Raw genomic sequence first — 11,497 nt, forward strand, 5'->3', positions numbered from 1 at the left:
GAGAAGGGAGGAACAAGTAAATAAAAGTAAAATAGAGAGTCAATATACAATTCTAAAACTGCTGAATTTTAAATAACAGCAACATATAAGCTTACTACTTATAAATATGAAGATCAGAACAAAGAGGTAAGAGTTAATTCAGAGAATTGAAAAAGCTCTTCTTTCTACCCTCTCCAAGCAGAAATAAAACAGGGTTAACAATAATGAAGCAAATTTCACATCCTGTGAGAACTTATAATTGTGTTAGAGAAACTTTTTGGACTGATAATTTTAGGCCAAAATGTGGATTTTATCCCAATTATGAATATAGTTGTGGGGGGAAGGAGGGGAGGAATGAAGGAATCACCTTTTTAAGCACCTTCATGGCAAATATTTTCCCAGTATTTGCTCCTGTTACTTTTCGTACTTGAAAAACCTGGATAAAAAAATAAAAAGTATTTGTGTTATTAAAAGCTAAACTATGCTAGTCATACTTCCATAATTCCTATCTATATTCTAGCACCACAAAGGACTGTATACAAAAATGATGAGTTAATAGAGCTCACTATAATAGGTTTAGTAGTGAAATCTGCTATATGACATGTGACTTTCCTGTTTGGTCTGCTGACATCTGGAGGCATAGTTGGGTAGTGACTAATGATGAACACTTATTTTTTAGAAAATCTGGGGGCAAAGTTGGGTAGTGACTAATGATGAACAGTTATTTTATAGAAAAAAATCCAATTTTGCTTAGAAAGAACTATAATCAGGCCTCCCTGGTGCTGCAGGGGCTAAAGGTACAGTGCTATCAAGCTATCGCCAGCCACTGCAGCATGAGTTCCATTCCTGGCCAGGGAGCCAATCCACATGGCGCAGCAGACCTCTCCTGTCTCACCTGCTGCTCCCCTCAGCAGCGTATTTCAGTGTATCTGCCTGTTCTGCTCTCCACTGTCTCTAGTGAATTCTCTCACCACCACCACCACCACCCCCGCCCCAGCAACTCTGGCTTACACCCCAGTTCTTATATGCATAAGTAAGTAAATCTTTCAAAAAAAAGAAAGAAAAAAAAAAAAAGAAAGCTTTAATCAAAATTCCCAGAAACATAATACCAAACTTAAAAATTATAAAATATTTCATGAATTTCTTCCAGGGATGCCGCTGCTATGGCTTCACATAAAACTAATAATAGTTGACAGGAATTACTGTTTGCCTATACCTAAAAATGGGCTAAGTATAAAACATTTTCATACAGCAGTTAAAATATGTGAGACTCACAGTGCTTGTGTTACACATTTAGGATGATTAGAACATATTAGAATGTGTCCATAAGCCTAAGAATAAACTACAAATGTCATGCTTTGCAAAAATTAATACTACAAAACAGCATAAATGTTTTTCAAACTTAATGCTAACACATTTTCCAAATTATGTTTTTTGACTGAGAATGGCTAAGTATAAATTTTCTTGGGAAGAACATGCAAAGGTGAAGTCTTAATTTAGAAAGCCCTGGGCAAAATTATGAAATTAGTAAGTTTTCTTCATTTTTCTTCTCCCCACTTGCATTCTTCCATTTTCCTAACTCTATTGCTCTAGATACTGCGAATCAAAGAAAACAAATTCAGATTACAGTTTCAGGAACAGTTAATTTAATGTGTCATGCTTCTTAAAATTAAGGAGTGGTTTGTTATTTAAAATGATACCTACAGAAAGTACCATTTAACCAAAGGAAAGAATGAACACTCTAATAACAGACTGCGTGGCACCATTTCCTATTTATTTATTCAATAAATTTTGACTGAGTGCCTAATATGTGCCAGGCTTTTATATGAATGATGGTAGGAAAAGAAAAACTTCCATAAATCCCTCAAAAAAAAAAAAAGTACAGCTGGAACCAGGGTATAAAAATCAATCTACCCAAGACAGACAACAGCTCTCAATTCAAAAACACTTCCTACCTTTCCATAGCCCCCTTTACCAAGTACCCGAAGTAGCTCAAAACATTCTGGTCTGATTTTTTCTGGCCCTCTGTTCACACTAGTTTCTGAGATTTCAAATTTCTCACAATGTTCCATGCCACTGGGGAGAAAAGCAAAACCAAAAGTAAATTTGCAAAAAGTTAAATTACCTTCAAGCATAGTGTTAGAAGGATGTAATCCAATTAGGGAGGGAGAGAAAAAGGGGGGAGGGGAAAGGGGATAGCAAATTTAGTATTTGTGCTCTAAGTAAACTAGCAATTCCTAATAGGTTAAGATTAGGGTGGCTTGATAACTGTTTGCTTCTCTGCTTATTTACAGAATGTACTATTATTTTCATAAGCATCAAGAACCACAAATTAAGGTAAATTAGAATAAGTATATTAGGTTGACAAAGGAAAAAAGTCTTCCAGTTATCCAAATTTACAGCATTCAAAATGTCTATGAGATTAGGTATTATCCAACCTCATTTGGCAAATTCAGCAGAAAATCCAGGCACTTTTAAAACTACCAATTAGTTCATCTTTATGTTATAAAAATTCTAGCTAATAAAATTTATCCATGCATCTTTTCATATCTGCTATCAACTTGATTTCAAGAGTCCAAGAAGGGGATAATTTTCTGCCATTTAAATACTTTCTGTAAGAGTAATCTTCTCAAGTCTCCCCTACAACCCAAGGATTTTTACTTAGGGTTGGGGTACGAAACAGATTAATCACCATACTCACCTAAAGAAGCATACCTAAAATGACATAAGATTGTACAAATCTCTGTTTAAATGATGAATTATAAGAGAAACAAGAAGAATTTAACTCTTCAGAACATTTCTAAACATTTTCTTTTGCAATAAGATGTTTCTCTATACTAAATTCCTAGCCAACTCAGATTTATATTCAGTGGAAATTTAAATAAATATCTTTTTCTCAAAAATCTATATAATCCCAAAAGTCTAGAGATGTTATTATATTGGTGCCAAAATCAATAAACCAACTCTACAACTATGACTAGATAAATTTAAGCACTGGTTATTGGAATCACATACTGGCTATGAACTAGAGCTGATATAACCAACTTATAAGTAAGATAGCAGAAGGAAATCTTTCCAAATAAACTTACAGTTCATATGGTCCAACTCCCCCATGGTCCATGCTTTCATTTAACTGACCCTGAAAAATATATTAAAGTTTTAAAAATAAGCAATAGTATAAACAAAATAAAAAGACTTAATGCTTCACCCCATTACTGAAGAAGAATGCATGAATGAAATAAACTATTTTAAAAATTCTCCATACTTTTGCAATAGGAAAATATGGTAGTGAACAAAGTAAGATTCACAAACAAGATGGGGATTTCACTTTCATTTTATATGACAATGAAGCTGCAGATGCTACTTATCAATAATCTACAAACAAAACTAGGTGACTGTCCTTCAAAAATTGCATCTACTAAAATATATGTGTGTATTATAAAACTTAAGGCACTACATTCTAAGTATGAGTTATCAAATTATTCCCATAAAATGTACTTTCCACAAACACTATTCAGATATGCTTCTGACATACAGACCAGCATAACGTTATAAGTCTTCTGTAACACAACCTAAATAAGCCTAAGGTAGCCAACCACAACCAGTTCTCAATGTGGCTGATCAAAGCAAAATAATTAAACAACACTTTCAAATTTGTTAGAAGTCATGCTGGCTTAACATTTTTTCTGACCATAGTATAAATCAGTAAAAACCTAATTAACCTCTATATACTAGCAATGAATAACTGGAAAACGAAATTAAGTTAACTCCATTCACAACAGCATTAATGAGAATACTTAGAAAATTTTTAACAAAAGAAGTGCAAAACTTGAAGACTGAAAAATACAAAACAATGCCAATAGCAATTAAAGAAGACCTTAATAAATTGCATCCCATGTTCATGGATCAAACAACTTAATATTAAGATGGCAATACTAAGCAAATACAGATTGAACTCAATCCTATCAAAATCCCAGGTTCCTTACTTGTAGAAAATGACAACCTGGGGCCTCCCTGGTGGCGCAGCGGTTAAACACAGTGCTATCAAGCTATCTCCAGCCACGAGTTCTATCCCGAGCCAGCTAGGAAGCCACCCACATGGTGCAGCAGACCTCTCCTGCCTAGCCTGCTGTTCCCCTCAGCAGTGTATTTCAGTCAGTCTGCCTGTTCTGTTCCCCACTCTCTCTGGTTAATCCTCTCACCCCCCCTACACACACACACCTCTGGCTTACACCCCAGGTCTTGCATGCATAAATAAATAAATCTTTTTTATAAAAAAAAAAAAGAAATTGACAAGCTGAAGCTAGAGTTCTTACAGAAATGCAAGGGACCTAAAATAGCCAAAACAATCTTGAAAAACAGCAAGTTGAAGGTTGGGCACTTCATGATTTCAAAATGTACAATAAAGACAGTAATCAGAACATCACGGACACCAATGAAATAGAATTGAGAGCACAAAAATAAATCCTCACATTTTGAGTTAACTGATTTTTCATAAAGATTGGCCAAGAAAATTTAATGTGGAAGAGTCATTCAAAAATGGTGTTAGCAGGGCCTCCCTGGTGGTGCAAGGGATTAAGACGCAATCCATGAAACTATCTGCAGTCACTGCAGCAAGAGTTCAATCCCCATCCAGGGATCTACCCATATGTGGCAGCAGACCTCTCCTGACTCACCCGCTGCTCTCCTCAGCAGTGTATTTCAGTCAATCCCCCTATTCTGCTCCCCACTGTCTCTCGTGAATCCTCTCACCCTCCCACCGCAAACCTCTGGCCTACACCCCAGTTCTTTTATGCAAAAAAAAAAAAAAAAAAAGACAAAATAATTTTGACAAAGATGCAGTGAATGAAACTTTCATACATTACTGGTGGGAATGTAAAATGGTACAACACTTTGGAAAACAGTTTGGCATTGTCTTAAAAAATTAAATATAGGGTCTCCCTGGTGGTGCAGGCAGTTAAGTGCAGTGCTGTGAAGCTGTCCGCAGCATCTGCAGTGCAGGTTCAATCCTGGCCGGCCAGTGAGATACCCACATGTGGCAGCAGACCTCTCCTGTCTCGCCCACTGCTCCCCTCAGCAGTGTATTTCAGTCAGTCTGCCAGTTCTGTTCCCCGCTGTCTCTGGTGAATTCTCTCACCCTCCTGCACATCTGGCCTATACCCCAGTTCTTGTATAAATAAATAAATCCTTTTAAAAAAAATAAATATAGACTTATCATATGATGCAGCAAATCTAATCCTAGACATCTATCCAAGAAAAATGCATACATATGTTCCACAAAGATTTGAGCATAAATATTCATAACAGCATTATTCACAATAGTCAAAAAATGGAAACAAATACCAATTGGTGAACTGATAAATAAAATGTGGTTGACCCATACAATGAAATACTATTTGGCCATAAAAAAAGGACAAAGCACTGATACATGCTACAACAGATGTTAAGTCAAAGAAGCTACACATTATATTAATTGCAATGAGTCAACAAAAATGACAACATTTTACATAACTCAGTTTATACAGAATGTCCAGCAAAGGCAAATTTAAGAGGTAGGAAGTAGACTACTATTTGCCTAAGGTTAGGGGTGGCAATGAAAACCATAAATGGACCCAAAAATTTTTTTTAAAGATTTATTTATGCATACAAGAACGGGGGTACAGGCCAGAGGTGTGGGGGGTGGTGAGAGGATTCAGAGAGAGAGTGGGGAACAGATCAGGCAGATTGAGTGAAATATACTGCTGAGGGGAGCAGCGGGCCAGTCAGGAGAGGTCTGCTGCGCCATGTGGGTTGCTCCCTGGCCAAGGATCGAACTCGTGCTGCAGTGGCTGTGGATAGCTTCATAGGTTGCGTCTTAACCCCTTGTGCCATCAGGGAGGAACCCCCAAAATTTCTTTTTAAGTGATGGAAATGTTCTAAAATTAAATTGTGATGACTGCACAACTCTATAAATATATCAAAGGGCCTCCCCGTGGCGCAGCAGGTTGAGCACAGTGTTGTGAAGCTGTCCTCAACCTCTGCAGCTCGGGTTCGATTCCCGGCCAGCCAGAGAGATTCCCACATGGTGCAGCAGACCTCCCCTGTCATGCCCGCTGCTCCTCTCAGCAATGTATTTCGGTCATCTGCCTGTTCTGCTCCCCACTCTGTCTCCGGTGAATACTCTCACCCTCCCATGCCTCTCGTCTGTACCCCAGCTCTTGTATAAAAATAAATAAATCTAAAATAAATAAATAATCGAAAGTCACTGAATTGTAAAAAAAAAATAAACCTGGCAGTGGAAATTCAGTTGTTAGTGTTATAAAATATGGCTTCAAAGTGAGTATTATTGAACAGTTTGTTATGAAATTTTTCAGTTTATACTAAAGAATGTATCTTAATTGAAAAGACTGAAATTAGGCATTTGAAAGTTTTTATTAAAAATTTTAGAATTAGGGACTCCCCTGGAACAGCGGTTGGGCGAGGGGCTGAAAAGCTGCCAGCAGCCTCCACAGCCCTGGTTCCATCCCTGGCCGCCTGTGGCGAGGGTCCCACATGGCGCGACAGACCTCTCCTGCCGTGCCTGCTGCTCCCCTCAGCAGTGTATTTCGTCAGTCTGCCTGTTCTGTTCCCCACTCTGGTGAATTCTCTCACCCTCCCGCACTTCTGACTATACCCAGTGCTTGTATAAATACATAAATAAATCTTTAAAAAAATTTTTTTTAGAATTAAAAAAACATTTAAGTGAACACATTTGTCTTCAAAAGTACTAATATAAAGTCAAGAATCACAATAAAACTGATGGCATGCTTGAGCCTCCCTGGTGGTACAGGCGGTTGAGCACAGCGCTGTGAAGCTGTGCACGACCTCTGCAGTGCTGGTTCAATCCCCGCCGGCCTCGGAGCAACCCACATGGCGAGCAGACCTCTCCTGCCTCACCCACTGCTCCCCTCAGCAGTACATTTCGCCAGTCTGCCTATTCTGTTCCCCACTCTGTCTCTGGTGAATCTTCTCACCCTCCTGCACATGTGGCCTCTATAAATAAAATAAATCTTAAAAAAAAAAAAAAAAGATAGCATTCTTATACAATGAATGCCCAAATGCTAAATACAAACAAAAAATAACAAACCCACAAGTTTTTAGTCATACTTGCTCATGGTGTGAGTAAGTCAAGATGACATCTAACATGACAAGATGACATCATGGCATAAATCAAGATATATCAGGGATGCACATTTCATTATTAGACTTACGTAAATGCATGGACACTATTCAGAAGAGAAAATCTAGCAGTTTCAACTTTTTGTATCAATAGTTTCTTTGTACAGGGGTAAGGATAGAGTCATTTGTTTTGGGTTTTTGTCATTGTTTTCTTTGGTCTCTGGTGCCTATAATCACCTGATGGCTTCACTTTCAAGACAAAAGACTAACTTCTCTCAGATGTGATAAAAATGGTATAGTAGTTTTTTCTTTAATGTTAGTTTTACTTAGTTCTAAATTAAAAACCACAGAGTAGTTAACACTGAACCATGACTTTGAAGCCACCTAGAAAGATATGCCCTGTGGCTAAATTTCATTTCCGGAGCAAGCCAGGCCAGTATTACCACCTGCATCTGTGCTTATTACTTCCTACCGTTAACTTCTGGAACAGAGCATTTGAGAGACAATCCTTTTCTGCTACTCAACCTTGATGTTTAGAAAAGTCTTAAGCATCAACTAATATTATATAATCCAGACTGAAAATGCTCTTTCACAGGAAACACTTCAGTTTTTTTTTTGCTGCTACCCGAAGCTTTATGATCCATCCAATGCCTTTATTGTGTGTCACTGTGACAAAGTGGAATCCTGCTCATCTAAGGTATCATGTTAAGATACAGTTTCAAATTAGCCCAACAGAACTATTTTGCAAAGGTCTAAATTAAAAGTTAACATTCTTAAAGTCCCAATGAAAAAGAATATATCACAAAAATTTAAGCAAACTGTTCCAGAACAGTTGAAATATACTTAATCCAGATATTCATTAAATTCTTTGTCTATTGCCTGGTTGTTCAGACATTTTCCTTGTAAGATTCAGTGACTGAATATTTGAATACATATTATCTACAGAGTAATTTGTCTTTCCAAGCACTAAAAAAATTGAGCTTTGCTCAATAAAAATGTGATATCCCAATTTGAAAATCATACAGTAAGTTCCGAAGTTGTACAATTTTGAATTAGTATACTAAAAATTAGGATTTAAAAAGTTGTGTTACAGTTGTTTTACTACTCTTTTAACTTTGTCTCTACAGAGGCAAAGATTTCCAACATTTTCATAATCTAATGAAAATCTCTAGAGGAAAACTTCCCTTTAGTTTTAACTCACTGTTCCCAAATTATACCATGACCAAGAGAAAAAAATTCAAACCCAATGTCCTCCTATGAAAAAGGCTAGTAAATGTAATGAAGAAGCTATGCTGAACTGTTTTCTGAATTGAGTCAGGAGATACTACCACTAGTTACCTATGTGGTTTTGAGCAATCATCTCTCTTGCCTCTATCTCAGTTTCCTTATTATAAAATGAAGAAATGAGACTCTTCTCATATACATTGATATATAAAAACTTGTGTACTAAGAGTTATAAATTCACAAAAAGCCAGAATTGGTTATATTATTATAAATTCACAAAAGCCAGATTTTCCAAAAATCCAAATTTCTAATTTTTCAGAATTGTAAAACTTTATTTTAGAGACACCTGGATGTAACAAAAAAAGGTAGGTGTCCAACCCAATTCCTCTCCAACTCTTTTCCTTGTTTACCTGTGGCACCTCTTAGAACAACACACTCAAAAAAAATTTTCAACTCCAAAAGCATTGTGAAGCTAAGATATATTTTGCTGAAGGCTCTTCCTCAAAATCCTCTTCAATTACTTTTATTCTTTCCCCAAAAAGTTCCTCCCCCTACTACAAAGGCCAGATTTCTTTCTCTTTCTTATTTCCATCAATTTCTCTAATCTCTTCTTCCATACCCTCTCAAACTCCTATTTGCTTGTACCTAGCGAAAAAAATGTCCAGAAGGGCCTACCCGGTGGCAGTAGGTTGAGCACTGCGCTGTGAAGCTGTACGGGACCTCAGCGGTGGGGGTTCGATCACTGCTGGGGAGAATCTCACATGGTGCTGCAGACCTCTCCCGTCTGCTCCCCTCAGTAGTGTGTTTCGTCAGTCTGCCTGTTCTGTTCCCCACTCTGTCTCTGGTGAATCCTCTCACCCTCCCGTGCCTCTGGCCTGTACCCCAGCTCTTGTATAAAAATAAATAAATCTTAAAAAAAAAAAAAAAGTCCAGAAACAGAGCAAAACATACCCCAAGAAAGTACCACTTCAAAACAGGAATTTTAATACAGTATTTTACTCCCAATTCCTCTAACTTCTGATAACTCCATAGTCTCAAAATTCTAGCAGTTCAATGGATGACTTCACAAAACACCCTTCTACCCTATCCAGTTTTCTCCCTGCCCTGCTCCAAAGCCACTGCCATATGGAGCCTTAATAACTGATCAGAATATGTAATGAAAACTGTAAGTAATGAAAATATTTCTATATGTTTCAGATTGTATTTAGTGCAGTATCCATGTCCAACAATGAAGAGACTAACTGGAATTCCTTATGCAAACATATTTAAAAGCACATATCTCAATACCCACTTTCAAAAGTGTGATTTTGACCATCTGATTATGAAAAGAACAGTATTGTTTCAGCCCACTTGGTTTCTTAATATATTCACAGTTCTCAATCTCTTATCAACAAGCAGAGAACAACTTACTTGCCAGGGTTTTATAGCAAGCATCTGACAATAGCCATTGACCCATGTACTCATCTAGACAATTAAATTAAGAATCCAAATTACCAGGAGACTATCACTGATAATCACTTGCCCAGAATCAGCCATTTAGTGTGACAATACCATTTTTTGGAACTTCAGAAGCAATTGTAATTGTCCAATGAGTTTCTCTTGAAAAAAGAATGATATTCCTTAACGAATAACCAACCAGTAAAGACAACAAAGGTAAAATTCAAGCTATGCATTAGGCAAAACAACTCTAAATTTAGTGCCGTAAATTCAGCAAGAAAAGCCCTCACACCACCATTCACAAGTCTCAGTTCAAGCAATTTATTTTTGGCAAGCCAAAGCACAGCTGTCAACGCTGGGTTTTTTTTTCCACCCCCAAATTACATAAAGTATTTTTGAACAAAAATGTAGGTATCTTCAAGTTGGGGGTAAGTTACAAATGCCGTGTGTCATCATAAATGCTTTAAAAAAAAAAAATCACACGGAAGAGGTTAAAAAAAAAAAAAGGCAAACAAACAAACCCTGGAAGATGCAGCAGAGCCCCCTTGCTCCCGAAATAAAACTCCTGGTGGCTGTAACAGCAGCGGCAGCGCTACTCCCGACAGAAGTTTTCAGCTGTCACTTCTAACAGCTGAGCGCTTCCTAGGAGAGAAGCGACAGGCCGAGAAGAGAGGTGGTTGTGGGAAGTCTGAAGATTTAATACTTGAAATCTTACCCTCGCAGGGCCACCTTTCCGCACCTCACCTGCGCTTACGGGACAGCCAGCAAGCGCAGTCCCCCTCCCCCAGCACACGCTTCCACCGCTCGCGCCCGCTACACTCCAGCGCAGCAGCTCGAGAACTGACCACGCGCCCCCTCCCGCGCCCTCCACAGACAGGCTGCTCCTGGCCACGCAGATCTCAGGTGAGCGGCTCAACCCGCACCTGCAAGTCCCGCGGCGGCCTCACACCTAGGGTCAGGTCCGCCCCGCCCGCTCTCACGTCTCGGGCTGCGCGGCGCCTCGGCTTCCGCAGGTAACTACACGCCTCCCGGGTCTCCGCGCGCTCGGACGCGCTGGGCTTCCAGGGCCCGCGCCACCGCCCGGGCCCTGTCACCTGGGGCCCCCCGGGACCCCGGGCCTCACCCCCTCCTCCAGCTCATCCTCAGAGCCCGCGTCCTCCGGCTGGTCCAGGTCTATGTCAAACACTCCCGCCATGTCCTCAGCTTCCCTGTCTCGGAAGTCCGGCGCCGGGTAAAAGCCGTCCCGCCTCCGTCGTCGCCTCATGGGCCCGGACCCGCCGCAGACACCGCCGCCGCGGCCGCCATCACCGGCTGCTTGGACTCAGTGCGTCTGCGCCTAGGCCCTGGACTGGCTCCTCAAGTTCAGCTCCGGAGCATGCGTGCAGGCCTCTGTGAAGCCGAACTGTGGGCAATGAACATGCGTAGAACTACCGCCAGGGCCCAGTTACTGGCAGAAACATGCGCAGAACCCCGGTCGAAGCTGCGCGTGACGATTAGCGCATGCGCATTGTCAGCCACAGCGTTTGATGGGCTATGAGCATGCGTGCCGTGTGTGTGAAGTTGATAAATTGAAATTGAACATGCGTAATTAACCTCTCGGAAAAGGGGAAAAAAAAAAAAAAAGCACACAACAAAACTTCGCATGTGGAACATGCGCATTCGTTCTCCTTTGCCTTTTTTCGTTTTGAAAGGGAGCATGCGCGTAATGAGAGGGTTGCCC

At 39.7% G+C, this 11,497-nt stretch overlaps 1 protein-coding gene across 4 annotated transcripts in view; it reads right to left on the bottom strand.

Moving 5' to 3' along the window:
- RPS6KB1 (ribosomal protein S6 kinase B1) overlaps positions 1 to 11,041 on the bottom strand; it is a gene marked incomplete at both ends in the record, with an annotated part of 36,904 nt that extends 25,863 nt beyond the window's left edge. For 2 of the 4 annotated variants that reach the window (XM_084237695.1, XM_084237693.1), the window contains 4 exons: positions 347 to 415; positions 1,935 to 2,055; positions 3,069 to 3,118; positions 10,901 to 11,041. In XM_084237695.1, the coding sequence (XP_084093821.1) occupies positions 347 to 415; positions 1,935 to 2,055; positions 3,069 to 3,118; positions 10,901 to 11,041 (381 nt within the window). The remainder of the gene's footprint in view (positions 1 to 346; positions 416 to 1,934; positions 2,056 to 3,068; positions 3,119 to 10,900) is intronic. The other 2 variants (XM_084237694.1, XM_084237696.1) reach the window with 2 other exon arrangements.
- Positions 11,042 to 11,497: the final 456 nt, after the last annotated feature.

The sequence above is a fragment of the Talpa europaea genome (genome assembly GCF_964194135.1).
Source record: "Talpa europaea genome assembly, chromosome: 7".
In the NCBI taxonomy this organism is placed as follows: domain Eukaryota; kingdom Metazoa; phylum Chordata; class Mammalia; order Eulipotyphla; family Talpidae; genus Talpa; species Talpa europaea.